At 42.5% G+C, this 15,842-nt stretch overlaps 1 protein-coding gene across 2 annotated transcripts in view; it reads right to left on the bottom strand.

Annotated features, from left to right (window-relative positions):
• The window catches only part of DIP2B (disco interacting protein 2 homolog B), a 57,758-nt gene that overhangs the window by 31,520 nt on the left and 10,396 nt on the right, over positions 1-15,842 (bottom strand). Inside the window, exons 4-13 of one of the 2 annotated variants that reach the window (XM_034792997.1) lie at positions 11,865-12,014; positions 10,065-10,184; positions 9,126-9,323; positions 7,680-7,771; positions 6,331-6,423; positions 4,725-4,848; positions 3,799-3,908; positions 1,898-2,000; positions 445-509; positions 10-103 (exon numbers count right to left, since the gene is read on the bottom strand). In XM_034792997.1, the coding sequence (XP_034648888.1) occupies positions 10-103; positions 445-509; positions 1,898-2,000; positions 3,799-3,908; positions 4,725-4,848; positions 6,331-6,423; positions 7,680-7,771; positions 9,126-9,323; positions 10,065-10,184; positions 11,865-12,014 (1,149 nt within the window). Of the gene's footprint in view, positions 1-9; positions 104-444; positions 510-1,897; positions 2,001-3,798; positions 3,909-4,724; positions 4,849-6,312; positions 6,424-7,679; positions 7,772-9,125; positions 9,324-10,064; positions 10,185-11,864; positions 12,015-15,842 lie in introns of both variants that reach the window. The other variant, XM_034792998.1, reaches the window with a different exon arrangement.

Genomic DNA, 15,842 nt, shown 5'->3' with positions numbered 1-15,842 from the left:
CAGTGTTACCTTTGTGGGTATGAACTCTCTGCACCCAGGAGAGAGGACAGGTTTTCATCACCGAGTAGGGCACGCTAAGGGTGTGCAGCTTGTTCATTACATTCTGGAAAGCAGAAAGACTTGTGGGAAAGGGCCAACAAAACATTCAATATAAATCAGAGATGGGAGTCTCCTTTCCCCTCCCCAGTGCCTGGTAAAGCTTGTGCACTTCCTGCAGTTAATATTTCAAAGCATCATTTGAATGAACAGAGTATGACGACTAGGGAGAAGACATTATTGCTCCTGCCAGCAGATCTGCACTAACAGGAGTGCATAAAACTGGATCTGAGAGCAGACTGGGCCCAACTCTCCTCCTCAAACACTACTTCACATTGTAATCAGGAAGGGCTATAAAATACCCAGAACAACCATCCTGCTAGTTTTCTCCCTGAAGCACCAGCTCACCGTTAACATGCCATGCCAGAGCCCTGCATCCTTCTTGAAATCCAGAACATTCACTATGGTTTCACCTGGAAGAGGAAAGTTGTGATATCAATAAGAAATTTGGCAGGTAACTGGGTAGATGCAGCTGTATTACTTATACTGGAACTTGCCCTTTTCCTAATGCAAAGTCAAGTTAGCTCCCTGAGACAGCCCCTGCTGGGCTCCCAAACCAGGAGGCTAAGTGGCTCTTTTCAGGCAGATGCCAGGAACTTTGAAGCTGAGGAGGACACAACCCTTGTTTTTTCACCTTGGCATTTTCTTTACAAACATTTAAAGATCACTGTTTCCCTTAAGCTTGGCAAACTCAAAGTGCCAATTATTTCTTAAGCGCTTCATACAGTACTTAGACACCATGCAAACACCTTTCCATGGCAGCACAGACTGGCAGCATTATGCAAACAGCAAGCGTGTAGCCTAGTCCGTTTGCTCTCTTATGCATTATTAAATAGATCCCAAGCTCCTTGTTATGGATAATACAAAACAGGCACACTCAGGTGCATACACAGAGCACAATAAAAAGGGTGATAAGACACAGAGCAGACCTACTTAAAACAAAATATGAAATTAAGGGAAGGAACACCTTACAGACAGCTGCAAGAATATAACATCTGGCATCTCTGGGCTTTTATATCACATTAATCACTGTAATATCAGAGAGTCCTAGTCTCCTTATACATGAGTTGTTGAGTGGAAAGAGGTTACAGAGCCATCATTCAAATGCCTAGGTAGACTGACCCTCAGCAGCAGTGGAAATGAATGGAATGGCTCCCAAAAGGAATACAGTTGCATGTCAAACAGAAAAGATGACATACAGCTCATTAAAGAAGCTCTGAGATACTGGGTACATAAAGGACTGATTTTGTAGGTAGAGTAGACCAAAACACTTCCTACAGAAAGAACTTTGTGCATCATGACTGGTAACTTCTGTTCTCCATACCTGGGTTTAATCCGTAAGGCCCAAACTGGTTTGAGACCTGATTATCTGAGAGGCCATGGTGTGTGCGCGCATTGCCAGTATGGAGGTGAGCAGAGGCAATCTAGCAGGAGCTCCTTCAATGCAAGTGAAAGGGAGCCGGTGGCAGGATGTTCTTTGAAAAAGGATCCTCAAGTTTGGGGCTTGTGCAATTCTGCCCCTTCCATCCCCCAGTTCACCAAGTCATGATTTGTAAACCTCCATGCACACTGCAAAGCTCACCTTTTGTCCCTCTCTGTTAAGCCTGTTGGGCAGGGCATGGGCTGAGGTGGAGATAATTATGGGTTGACCTTTGGCGACGTTTAAGTTACGATTTTTAATTTCTGAGATAGTTTGTTTAAACTTTTAAAATCCATCTAACTGAGCACTGGAAAGAATGATCTTGCAGCGAGCTGAGCTTTTACCCCTTCTTGCACATATGCACCCTGTGACACTACTCACCTTCAGAGTAGTTGCAAGCCTGAGACAGAGCCTGACAATGAGACAGCATGGCAATCCGAGACACTGTCACCCCCATCACACTGCCTTCCTTACTGGTCTTGTACTGGAAAGCACCAAAAATAATAAGAACATAAGAACAGCCATACTGGGTCAGACCAAAGGCCCATCTAGCTCAGTATCCTGTTTTCCGACAATGGCCAATGCCAGGTGCCCCAGAGGGAACGAACAGAACGGGTACTCACCAAGTGATCCATCCCGTCTCCCATTCCCAGCTTCTGGCAAACAGAGGCTAGGGACACCATCTCTGCCCATCCTGGCTAATAGCCATTGATGGACCCTATCCTCCATTAATTTATCTAGTTCTTTTTGAACCCCGTTATAGTCTTGGCCTTCACAACATCCTCTGGCAAGGAGTTCCACAGGTTGACTGTGCATTTGTGAAAAAATACTTCCTTTTGTTTGTTTTAAACCTGCTGCCCATTAATTTCATTTGGTAGCCCCTAGCTCTTGTGTTATGAGAAGAAATAAATAACACTTCCCTATTTACTTTCTCCACACCAGTCATGATTTTATAGACCTCTCTGATCCACGCCAGTCGTCTCTTTTCCAAGCTGTAAAGTCCCAGTCTTATTAACCTCTCCTCATATGGCACCCCTATTCATACCCCTAATAATTTTTGTTGCCCTTTTCTGAACCTGTTCCAATTCCAATACATCTTTTTTGAGATGGGGTGACCACATCTGCATGCAGTATTCAAGATGTGGGCATACCATGGATTTATATAGGGGCAACATGATATTTTCTGTCTTATTATCTATCCCTTTCTTAATGATTCCCAACATTCTGTTCGCTTTTTTGACTGCCGCTGCACATTGAGTGGATGTTTTCAGAGAACTATCCATGACTACTCCAATATCTCTTTCTTGAGTGGTAACTGCTAATTTAAACGGCATAATTTTATATGGGATCAAACTGGTTACTCTGGACCCTGCACATAAAGGAGGCTGCAGTGTGGCTAAGCCCTTATTAATCAGAGCAAGTTTTCTCCTTAATGAATGAGGTCACATTTAAAAAGGAACTGTGTAGGTGCATCAGCAGGATTCACTGGAGGAGAGAAAGACTATCCCATGGAAAGTAAAGGCAGGCATGTTTAGACATGGAGATGGCCTGGTCCCAATCCCTAAACATGTACAGGTAAGTCCAAAGAGAGAGAAGATGAGGACACTTGTTTAAAGTTGCTCATGCTTAATGCATTATTGTAACTTCTGAGCCCATGCCCTGGCAATACAAAAGGCAAACTGAAAAAGCAGTTTATAGGGTAGGCGTCACCCAAACACTGATATTATTTAGGATGCAGTAGTTCCCAGTTAGTATTACCGGGATGCACAGACAGGCCACGCCATGAGAAGTGAACAATCCAAAGTGTTGCCATGTGAAACAAAGGCAGAAATCTGAGAGTTACCAAGTACTAACAATTAAACAGACCGAATGAAAAGATGAGCAAAGGGGAGCACCCTGAGCTAAAGGCTAGACTGTACCAAGTCTGCCAGCATTAAGCCTTAGCTAAGATGTGTTGATACACTCCTGTGAGCAACCCTACAGCGCTTTCAGATTAAGCCTCTCTCTGATCATCCCATGCACTGTATCTGAATTGTTTCACTTGTTTTTGGAGCAGAGATTGTGTCTTCCTCTGCATTTTGAACAGCAAACAAATAAAGCCACAAACTGGTATATAACTAAAAACAAACATCATGGCAAGTTGTACATGATGAAAGTGTGTTGTTTTGGCAAGAAACTGGTAAGTTTGGCATAGCTCATGTGAAAATGCTACCATTTTGATGGCTTCTGTGCATTAAATTAAACCCAGAGAAGCTCATTTCTGACCTTCATTCACTACCCACCTCAATATATGCCGGCTCAGTTCCTGCAGTTGAGATGTTGGGCTGCCAGTCCTTTGATGACTTGGAGAGATACTTTGAGTCTGTCACAACCCATTTGAGTCTGGGCCAACCTAGAGCCGAAATCAAAGGCAACCTTAAGACCTGTATCTGTTGAAAGAATCTATATTCATCTGAAATAGATTCATAGATTCATAGATTCTAGGACTGGAAGGGACCTTGAGAGGTCAAGTGATCATTTGCCCATTTCACTTATAGCTTGTTTTCCCAGCAGCAAAGTTAAATAAGCAAAATGCAAATTCATTTGAGGGAAATGCATAGCTTTAAAACCAAAGGTGATTTGGACTTGATTGGGTTTACTTCCGACAGAACCACAGGGATCACTTGATAGAAAATGACGTGCTGTGTAACTTGCGCTCATAATTTGATGTCACTTGACAAGGGGAACTTCTGTGCTTGGTTTAGGATTATCAGATGCAAACATACAAAGGCAGATCACTAGCTAGACAACTCATCCCTCTTCCCATGAACCAGTGCATCTCAGGCTTGCAAGGGGTGGTGGACTCCTTCGCCCACTCACAAATTGACCCTGCAGTGTTTATAAATACAGCTCTGGTGTAGCATTAAAGAAACCGTGATTTTTATCTCTCCAAACACTGCTGAACTGTTTCTAGGAGAACGCTGGTTTCTAAAGTGGCCTCATCCTAATCTCCACTGCAATACACTGGCTTTGTCAGAGACATGCACAAGTTTGTGCCTCAGTGGTGCATGCAACTCATAGTCCCAAACAAGGCGACGACCCCACTGCAAACCTTGCCCACTCAACCAGAAGGAGAGCAAAACAGCACACGACTTTTGACTTCTAACGGCTAGTTTTAGAGTTCAGCCCTGGGACAAACAGGTCAAAACAAAAGTGTGACTGAACTAACCTTTAAACTGCACAATCTCCCCATTCTGGGTTTTTGGCAGCCCCTTTAGACAAACCTCAGTGGTGAGAGCCAAAGTGATGCCACAGCTCCCCAAGAGGAAGCCAATCTGCTGACCACCAGCATCCTGAAGGGAAAAAAAAAAAAAAAAAAAATCACTGAGTTCCAGATGATGGGGGAGTATGAAGCCAACTTCACCCTTACCAAAAGTCAAGGCACAGTAATGCTCTGGTAACTGGATGGTAACATTATGGACCACATTGGGGAAAAACAAACATTCTGTTTCATCTGATTTGTCCCATGTGCATCTGGCAATGGTTTGAAACTCAAATGACAACCACAGTCTGGCACTGATTATTGGCTACAGTCATATTAACATGCTCTAGAAAACAACATGCATCATGAAGGCATGCTGGGTGTAATGGGGACTCTCATGCTGACAGAATTTGTTCCCTAGGGCAGGTTGAGCAGCTGTGACAGATGTATTTCTGTGAGCAAATAAAAGTCCACAGAAAAATGAGAACCTATTATAAAAATATGGAAGATTACTTAATATTCTGCCTAGCAAGTCTGTTCCGTTCACTTAATTCTGAGGTCCAGGGATGCAAGTGGAAAGACTGTGGGAAAAGCTGTTGGTTCTCAAGGAAAAAAAACAGATGATGTTGCACTGGCATAACCATAAACGGCCAGAGGCGAAAGGCAGATGATTTCAATGGTGAGACGGGCCTACTCAGATGGATGTCAGCATATACCATTGCACTCAAATGGTTTATTTTCACTATGAAAAGCACTAAATCTTCAAACAAGAATTAAAAAATGAAAATGGAAATAATACATCAAAATAATAAATATGCCCTCTCTGTCCCCCCCATAACTGACTAACCCTACTGCACAAAGATAAAAGCACTGGAATGAGTAGCTGATCAAGTGACCTGACTGGCCAAATAGAGGTAGAAGCTTTAATTTCATTTGGTTGCCACAGCAGTTGTCATGTTGAGGCTGCAAAGCAAAGCTCTAGAAACCCACAGCATTACCAGACTAGTTAACCATTTCATTACCACCACCCTTGCCGGATGGTTGCCATTATGATGCTATTATGGTTTCCTCTCACAAAATTCTATGGTGTCACAGCTTTTAGAATGGCAATCACATAGCAACATTAGGGAAAAAACCCTTCTGGGAGCAGGGATTATACAGCAAGAAATGACGGGGAATAAGGGTCTGTTTTTCAGATGTGCTGAGCACCCACAACACCCACTGAAGTCAGAAGGGAGCTGCAGGGAGATTAACAAGGACATGTTATAGACACTGTGATGGGCACACGTCTAAGGGAATACACTGTTCTTTCAGTTGTTCAGCAAAACTCTGCTAAGCAGCCAATGAATTTTTTTTTTCCCCTTTTTTTTTTTTTTTTACAGTTTTAGACTCTGCAGTGGCACGTTCCTATGACTCTTACACACTGTGCTGGGACAGAAGAACTGCTAAAGCCGCAGAGGGTCATTATGAAACACTATCAAATCAGAGGCTGATGGTCTGACTTGGTTTTCATCCCACACCAGCCGATCACTCCTCTAAGATGCATCAACGTTACCTTTCTGGTAAGAGGTACCTCTATAGGCACTGGGATCACTTCTGCTAGCAGACAGCCGTAAAACGCCACCATGAACATGACTGGGTCATTGTTGGGGTAAACAAGGGCTACCTACAATTCACAGAAGTATTTGGTTAGAGAAGATATGAGGTGCAACATTAAAGTTGGGTTTGTTACATTCCCAGAGATTAAGCTGTTTAATTCAACAAAAAGAATCAAGGTCAACTCAATGGCTGTTCCCAGCTACACCCCATGAAGTGAAAATGTTGCCAAAAAATCCATTGAACTCCCCTTTGTCCTAACACATGAAATATTAAACCATGGTTAGCAATTAAGAATGTATTAAAATCAAATTCTCTGTTTAGAGCAAATTTGTAGATGGTGGAAACCTGTTTAATGTAGAACCTCTTTCAATAAAGCATTTACTTCCTTGCCATATTATTCCTACAAAACTAACCCAAGATTTTTACTATTAAAGTGTGCTCATTTCTCAGCTTTCCCCTCTGACAGGCCTGTTCCTACTGCATTATATCTTTGCATGTGAGAAGTTTACTTTTTAGTGTGATCCTCCCATGGGTATGGATTCAAAAGGGTGGCAATGATATCTCAGAGTAGGTTATTAGGACAAATTCTCTTTACAGGTTCTTTTTTAAGTGGGACCCATTAAAACAAACAATGTAATACCAACTTGTCCATTGGCCCTGCTAAAAATACGCTCTTTAGCATGATGCTGACATGATCATTGACCCTCCAATCAGGGTCCAGTGAGGAATTTTGGCATTTTAGTTTCAGAGGTGGGAAAAGGACAAAGATAAGCTTCATGGCTTTTCAGCCATTTTTAAAGGAGTTCATGCACGTTCAGATTCTAGCACAGCATCCCATACAGGTCTTCTCTTTGGGAACTCTGTACAGCATACAAGGCTGTGTGTGTTTATATTCCTATCCATATACAGCTGCAGTTAATATCTCTGTATATATACACATGCATACAATGGGAAGAAGAGACCACTGAACCTTTTCACTAATATCAAGAGCAGTGTGCTAAGACCTCTGACATTGCTCCTAGGGAGAGAGGATCGTGTAGGGGAGATTTTCAAAGGCACATAGGGGAGTTAGAAGCACACACACCAATGACTCCTTCAGACACTTGAAAATCTCAGCCCAGGAGTTCTCTTCCTGAGGGCTGGACAGGGGGTCTTTCCATGCAGCCTGGAAACCTTTCTTTAACACACAGCTGGGCCCCTAGGATAAGAGTCATGCACTTGCCATGAACATTACAGTCTTGTCCTTTTAATAAGGGCAAGTAACAATGCAAAAAACCCTCTTCCCATTTCAGAGGAAGAGCCAAACATTCCCAAGCTCATTACCCTGTCTCCAGGCTTTAACACAGGTTCATTTTTGGTCCCCAGTTTATTAAGCAGCGTGTAGGCCAGCTTAAGGCTTCTACTCCATAATTTACCTAAAACACAAAGAGAAGAAGTTTGCAAACTCCACATCAACCAATCATATGAACAACACTACTCAGCGCCTAGGTAGTATTAACAGTTACAGAACTCAAAGGACTTTACACTTAGCCCGATTTTGCAAAAGTGGAGGCACAAAGAGGTTCAGTGATTTGCCCTGGTGACAATGAGTGACAGAAATGGAAACGGTCCCAGAAATCCAACGCCCAGTCCTCTGCAGTATTTCTTGTAACAATAAAAAGGTGCAAAGACAAACCCAACCTGATAGAATCCTTTATATACACCCAGGACTTAATCCTTATTCAGGTTTGATTCAGAAAAATTAAATTAAAGGCTTCCCTTTAAAAAGGACACAAATAGCTGTTTTGCTTGCCTGGCTACACTGCTCATCACAAAGAGAAACTGGGTAAATTCAAGAGTGACATGAAGGCGACACTGTATCCTATTTTTATACAGACTCTCAAATCATATTCTTAAGGCCACATCTACACTACCTGCCGGATTGGCGGGTAGTAATCGATCTATCGGGGATCGATTTATCGCGTCTCGTCTAGACACGATAAATCGATCCCTGAATCGACGCCCGTACTCCACCTCAGCAGGAGGAGTAAGCAGAGTCGACGGGGGAGCCGCGGCAGTCGACTTGCCGCCGTGAGGACGGCCAGGTAAGTCGAACTAAGATACTTCGACTTTAGCATAGCTGAAGTTGCGTATTTTAGATCAACCCCCCTCCCCCACACACACAGTGTAGACCAGCCCTAAGTGGCAACAAAGAGAAATGGTGGATGTTTAATCTACAAGTATTTCTAGAGCCAATGAAAACTTCATCAGTATCCCATGTCCTCCTGCCACTCCTATGCTTCTCAGAGCTCCCGTCCGCGTTAGCTCCAACGCTTGGCTTGGCTCCTCCTCTCACGCTCCCCGTGTACTTGGAATGGTCTCCAATCTTGTGTCAAACGTGCTCACATGCCACCTCCATATCCTCCCTTCAAATCCACCCTTCCAAGAATCCCTCTCCCAGTGTTCACATGTCCCTCCCCTGATCTATTTGAGGGAAGGGATCTTGTCATATTCTAAATGCTGTAAAGTGTCCTGTACACTTACGGTGCTGTGTCACTGTGAAGTCAGTATAAGGAGGAGACTGACCACCAGAGACAGGAAAACTCATTACAATAAGAAGTCTGCAGAATCTCACCTCTCATGCTGGATTTAAAATGTTTTGTTTACAAACCTCTCGCATCCCAGGAATTTGGGCAAACACTTTTCCAGTCTGGCTGCCAACGGTCAATTCATACTCTATCACACCCCAGCACTGTAAGAATGATGCAGCAGTAGAAATATACCACTCACCATACGTCAGGGTATAGACGGGTTTTCCGGTAACATCCAGTGCGGTCAGACAGGGACATTTGGCCTGCGTGGTCCCCCAGCGCTGCAGTGCTGCTTCTAAGGCAGGAGGCCAATTACAAACGACTCCCAGTGGCTCCCCCTTAACAGGTGTCATCTGGCGCCCCTCTGGTTTGGGCTGGTTTGGGTCAGGCTGCGGGACTGAAAGAAAATTAAATCCCCCCACACTCAGTTAGTCCCAGCTCACATACTCACAAGCAGGGAAGAGAACTGAAAACAAATGCTGTTCCACACAGAACACAAGGCAACCTGTACATTTATAAACCCCAAACAAAACCCTACCAAAAACAAAACACTGCCCGGCACAAACAACATTCCCCCTGGGGAAAGGATGAGAGAGAGAACAAACGACATGTGACATGTTAGTCATGCTGCTTAATGCACGATTGGAAGGTGCTCAGAAACTGCATTAATGAGGGCGGTAAAAACCTATATGAAATAGAATGGAATTCCACCATATTGAACCAACAAGCCACAAGCTGCTTTGATGTTATTGATGCAAAAAAAAAAAAAAAACCCCAAACCCACTTTTCCTTTGGGAAATTATTATGGTTAAGGGGACCTTAGAAATTAGGCTTTCAAAATCCATTTAAACCTTTTGTAAAAAAGTCTAAGCAGTTTGCATTAATATAGTGCGGGTGTAATGGGCTGGACTGACAGCCCTGGAGAGTTACACCATCCATTCATCCACTGGGCAATGGATTAATTTAATGACTACATTCCTACCACTGGAGCTTGGCCACAGACAGTCCACGGTGCTCATATCACCTTTAAAGAGGCAGTCAATCTCTAAGTCAACTCTGTACAACAGCATAACAAAACACATCATATGTTTGTGCTCACAACAAATGAGCAATTAGAGCATTTCTTGCCGGTTGTTACCTTCCACGATTTCTTCAAAATCGTCCACAAAAAATTCCTTCAGAGGTGGCCTTTTTGGTCGTTTCAGGGTGTTGAGCAGCTGTTGAATTTTTGTGGAGACTCTGCTACTTACAGGTACACCTAGTGGGGAGAGGAAAAATTCAGCTAATCAATGAGCTCATCATCACTAGCAACGTTAATTTCCTACCTCCCTTCACAAGGAATTATTTTCTCCTGACGTGCCCACTTGCCCTGTTAAAAGGCACAATCTTAACAACCAAGGCCAATGAAGACTATTGGGCATGGTTCTATTTTAATCAAGAGGGAAGAAATTGTTAGTAACTTATCCCCTCCCTTTCTGAAGTCTCATTCCCATCTGTCTTTGGTACATTACATGTGCTGTGAAACGTGGCATGCAATTTAGCATGTCTTCAGAATAACTGCCAGTGCCATTGCATGACTTGACCAGCAGAGGGTGTTGGTAAGACTTACAAGCATTGACACCACTTTTACCTCAGAGATTTAGACCAAACAGTTTATGATCAGTATTTTTATCAGCTTCATAGTACCAAAGCTATAGTTAAGAATTGTGTTTTCATTAGTCTCCCCTCAGTTTGTGTGGATTCCAATACAATAGCATTTTAAAAGCAAGAAACCCACATATAAATTCTGGACTTTGTTACCAAAAGGCAAGAAGCTGAAAAGAAAGACAGCAGAGCTTCTTTTAAAAGCTACCCTCACTTACTAGCTGCACCTTCAACATGAAGTTAGATGTTGCAGTGAGATAAAGGCTCCTTTGAAAATCCAACGCAAAGAGTAACAGTTTTCCTAAGCATGACTGATCTTTGTAAGGAAGGAATTGATTTTTAAATTAACCCAAAGAGTTTTTACCCAGACCTCCTTCTTCTCTGTATACTGTTCATAAGCTTCAGCTCTGTACCTGATGCTTGACATTTACCAACCACAATATCAGTAAATTTAGCACTGGAAAGTGCCAGGTTATTTTTCTGTTGGCACCCCTGGGGACTGAACTATTCTGCCCTCAGCGTACATACATCAGCAGTGCAAGCTCCCCACATGTCCCCTCACGGCATCTGTCTCACTAGCAATCTGAGGGAGTAGTGAGAAGGGCCCGTTCAATTCTTGGCCGCTATTCAGATTGCCCTTGGTGTTTGTTGTTTTCATTGGTTTGTCCATCAGGAACTAGACTGAGGAACCTCCTATAAGAAAATTCCCTTCAGAGGCCATCTGATGGCACTGAATGTAAATCACAGGGTAGGAAATGAATCAGCAATCTAGACGAGAAAGCTTCTGAGCTCCCATCCTCTGAGACATTCAGTCTCCCTGAAAGACCATTATAACCTAGTTTCAGGCACGGTTGGGAAAGTATTAAAACTGCTTCATCCCACCAAACAACTGTTATTCTCTAAAATAGCTGTTGAAGGTAGGCTCTCGAGAACTGTGAGCAAGTGACTTACAAAAAATCTCGGTCCCAAAAGTCTTGGACTTCTGGAACCAACAGAGCTAAATGTGTTGAGATTGGGGTGTGCGGTGAAGTCTATTCAGCTCTCCAGGATTTTTTTTTGCTGAGTGGGTAGGCAGCACAGGGAGTGTCCACAGTCTGGGGGTATATTACGGCTGACATTGCAGCCACTCAAACTTAACAGGGTGTGTTTGTAGCGAGTCTGAATTGGTTTAGGAACCTACAGCAAGTATAAGCACATTCTGCAAGTCACACACGTCACTGACTCCCCCCCCCCCCCCCCAGTTCAGCTTCTCCCATGCCATGCTCTCATTTGTGGGTACTCAAAGGTTCCATACCATCAGCAGTGTCCATGAGACTAGATCGATTGGATCCCTTGTGCGTGCCTTTCACGATTCCTGATGGAGGAAGATCAATAGTTGCTGGGCGTGCTGAGGAAGAGGATGAGGAGGTAGTTGCAGTGACATCAGGGGGAACAGAGAAATTCTCTTGAAAAGGGAGAAAACTGATATTCAATTTAATGTGCACCTTCCATTATCCAATGGCCAAGTAAAGTGTCAATTACCCATCAGCTACTGTCCTCAACAACAAAATAATGCTTTACCCTTCTACCCTGGCTTTTGTGAAAGCATCTTAGGGTGATTTCTAAACATTATTTTAGCACCCTAAGGTGGCGTGCATTATCCATCTTGCACAATGGAGGCATAGAAAAACTTTCTCCAAGTCACAAAGCAACTCAATGACAGAGCCCAAGCTACTCCTATTCTAACCACTATACCATGCGAACTCTAGACAGTAGGTACTTTAAAAAAAAAAAAAAAAGTCATTTTAGATGAAAATTTGCCTTCTGATGGTCAAACTCCTAGAACAGAAAGCTGCTGTGTTATCTCCTGCTAGAATCTGAGCTGTAATAATGTCTCACATGGCATGACTTCCTCCTGAGTTACAGATTTGTAAACTAAACAAGAGGGAAAAAAATTTGGTTATAGATGTAATCCTTAGAAGGAGATTGGAAAAGAAACATCATGCTGGGCTGTGGTACCCTTCAGTTTCAATAGTTAAGCAGGGTGGAACCTGGACAGTAGTTGATAATAGACCTGCAAGAAAAACCTAGGCCTCCATGAAGTGATGCTGGCCTGAGAGCCTCAAGTTAGGGGGCATTTTGCTGCCAGAGGTCCTGGCTTTCAGATGATGTGTCAAATAGAGATCCACTTGCATTACTTCAAAACTCTAAGGTCCTTTGGGCAATAGCAGGAGTGCTAAATATGGCTCTGCTCCATTTAAGAAAGTACATTTTGTCTAGCTAAGGCTCCTCTGTAAGTTTAATTGGATATGGTATTTTTCACTTTATCCTAAGCTGCCACATTGTGTTGCCGTGCATTGTTAAAGTACAGAAGTGGCTGTATTATATTCATAGTATTTACTGTCCTACACAAATGCCTTGTTAAACCAGGTTTAATATTACTGAAGAAATATAACTTATGTAAAGCAGCTAGAGCATTACTATGAAAGAATATAGGCATTGAACACACTGGAAATAACCAAATTAAGGTAATTTTCATAAATACTCCATTACTTTTGTAATTCACACTTTTTCAATACTGACATATGAAGATTCATGTAACAACCTTAACACTGGCCTGTAAAACAACAACTTCTCTAATATTTTGGCCAATGAAAGCTATAAGACAGATAAGTTGAAAGTTCGAAAGCATGAACAGGGAGTGTTTAAGATGATGGGAATATGAATTTTTCACACACCGATATGGTTATTAAGCAAATGTGTGACCTCTAAGGGCACCAGAATATTAACGAAAATTACTTTGGTCATTTCCTGTTTCTTTAATGCTTACAGTGTCACATTTCATTGATGGTAATGCTAAAAGTAACGCATTTTGCATAAAGGGTTATATTAATTATTTCATCTTCTAACTGAAATAAACAACAAAAGGTATAGCAACATTGTTGTTTTTCTTAAAAGAGAAATGACGAGCCCTGCAGGTTCACACTGGATTGGCACAGGAGCACAAAGCTTACTACAGCACCAGACACACAGCAGCAGTTCCCATGCAGCTGGTGCATGACATTTTCTCTAGTACTAGCAGATCTGGGGGGCACTGGGATCCCCCACATTTCCTATAGATCTTAGCAGTGCAGAGGAGGGGAACCTGTCACCCACTTCCTAAGGACAGCAGGACAGGAGCTCCACACCTGTGCATCTCCTATGGCATGCAAGGAAGGAGGTGTACAGGAGAGGAACATCACTCCTATGCATCTTGGGAACTATGCCGGTGGGGAATGTACCTGCTCCTAAGCTCAGTGGGAACAAGCACCTTGGTTCTGTACCGCTTTGTGCAACGGTGACCAGGCAGGAACTTTTTTACTCCTCTCTATAGCTCAGTGGTTTGATCATTGGCCTGCTAAACCCAGGGTTGTGAGTTCAATCCTTAAGGAGGCCATTTAGGGATCTGGGGCAAAAATCTGTCAGGGGATTGGTCCTGCTTTGAGCAGGGGGTTGGACTAGATACCTCCTGAGGTCCCTTCCAACCCTGATATTCTATGATTCTATATAAAACTGTTTATGCAAGAGTTCTAATGCATACAATTTTAGATGTTGACATCTGATGAACATATCTATTTCACACAAAAAAACAGGAGTACTTGTGGCACCTTAGAGACTAACAAAGTTATTTGAGCATAAGCTTTCGTGGGCTACAGCCCACTTCTTCGGATGCATAGAATGGAACACACAGAAAGATATTTATACATACAGAGAACATGAAAAGGTGGAAGTAGTCATGCCAACTGCAAGAGGCCAATCCATTGAGATGAGCTATCATCAGCAGGAGAAAAAAAACTTTTGAAGTGATAATCGAGATGACCCATAGAAGGTGTGAGGAGAACTTAACATGGGGAAATAGATTCAATTAGTGTAATGACCCGACCATTCCTAGTCTCTGTTTAAACCCAAGTTAATTGTATTTAATTTGCATATTAATTCAAGTTCAGCAGTCTCTCTTTGGAGTCTGTTTTTGAAGTTTTTTGCTGCAAAATTGCCACCTTCAAGTCTGTCACTGAGTGGTTAGAGAGGTTGAAGTGTTCTCCCACTGGTTTTTGAATGTTATGATTCCTGATGTCAGATTTGTGTCCATTTATTTTTTTGCGTAGAGACTGTCCGGTTTGGCCAATGTAGATGGCAGAGGGGCACTGCTGGCACATGATGGCATATATGACGTTGGTAGATGTGCAGGTGAATGAGCCCCTGATGGCGTGGCTAACGTGATTAGGTCCTATGATGGTGTCACTCGAAATATCTTCTGTGTGTTCCATTCTATGCATCCGAAGAAGTGGGCTGTAGCCCACGAAAGCTTATGCTCAAATAAATGTGTTAGTCTCTAAGGTGCCACAAGTACTCCTGTTCTTTTTGCGGATACAGACTAACACGGCTGCTACTCTGAAACATATCTATTTCATGTTGCCAATGCAAATAGTTATGATAAAAAGATTGCTTTTATTTATTTTAAACTAACTCGTGCACAAGATTTTGCTGGGCATCATTTGAAAACAAGTGCTATGAAAATTAGGTATTAATTTGACAGGAACTACACAGGTGCTGAACAGCGAGCAGCCCTCATTCATTATCAGAAAGCTGATTCCACAATTGTAATTTGTTTTTTGCATTCCCCAGTTTTTAAAGTGCCACTGTGCTTCAATAAAGCATTAATTATACTGACTACATTTTATGTGCAGTTTTCCATTTCAGAAAACCACTTGCATCCCAGTAAAGAGAAACAAAAACATCAGCAACATAAATGTCAAAGAAACAGAGTAAAGCGAAGCTGGTAAAATCACCAACTCTGCTATGCATTGCTTGCTCCAAACCAATTAAGCCAAAGCACAGAGCACACAGATACAGCTATCCCCCTGGGTTGCAGTAATAACCTTAAGAGCATATAAAAAGGAAAGATGAGCAATGGAGCAAAACAAACCCTGAAATTTCATACAGCAGCATCAGCAGCAGGGAGCACCTCAGAGCATCAAAAAACTGAGCCTGGGGTATCCAGATCTGTAATTCCCTTCCCACCCCTTCTCAGCAACATTGACAGCTAGCTTGGAAAATAGTCAAGGCTTCAAATCTGTGTCAGATCTTTAATTTGTGATGTTGTAATTCTCTCATGAATAGCTGTGTGCATTGGGGTTTTGTTTTTTAAACAATAAATACTAAGATAACAGATTATTAGGGTCTAATACTGCATGTAGAATTTTTAAAAAGCAAGTATTCCAACACCCCGACTTGTTTTAGGAAAAGATACAGC

This window comes from Trachemys scripta, chromosome 16 (genome assembly GCF_013100865.1).
Source record: "Trachemys scripta elegans isolate TJP31775 chromosome 16, CAS_Tse_1.0, whole genome shotgun sequence".
NCBI classification, from domain to species: domain Eukaryota; kingdom Metazoa; phylum Chordata; order Testudines; family Emydidae; genus Trachemys; species Trachemys scripta.
This window is presented reverse-complemented; position numbering and strand designations above follow the sequence as displayed.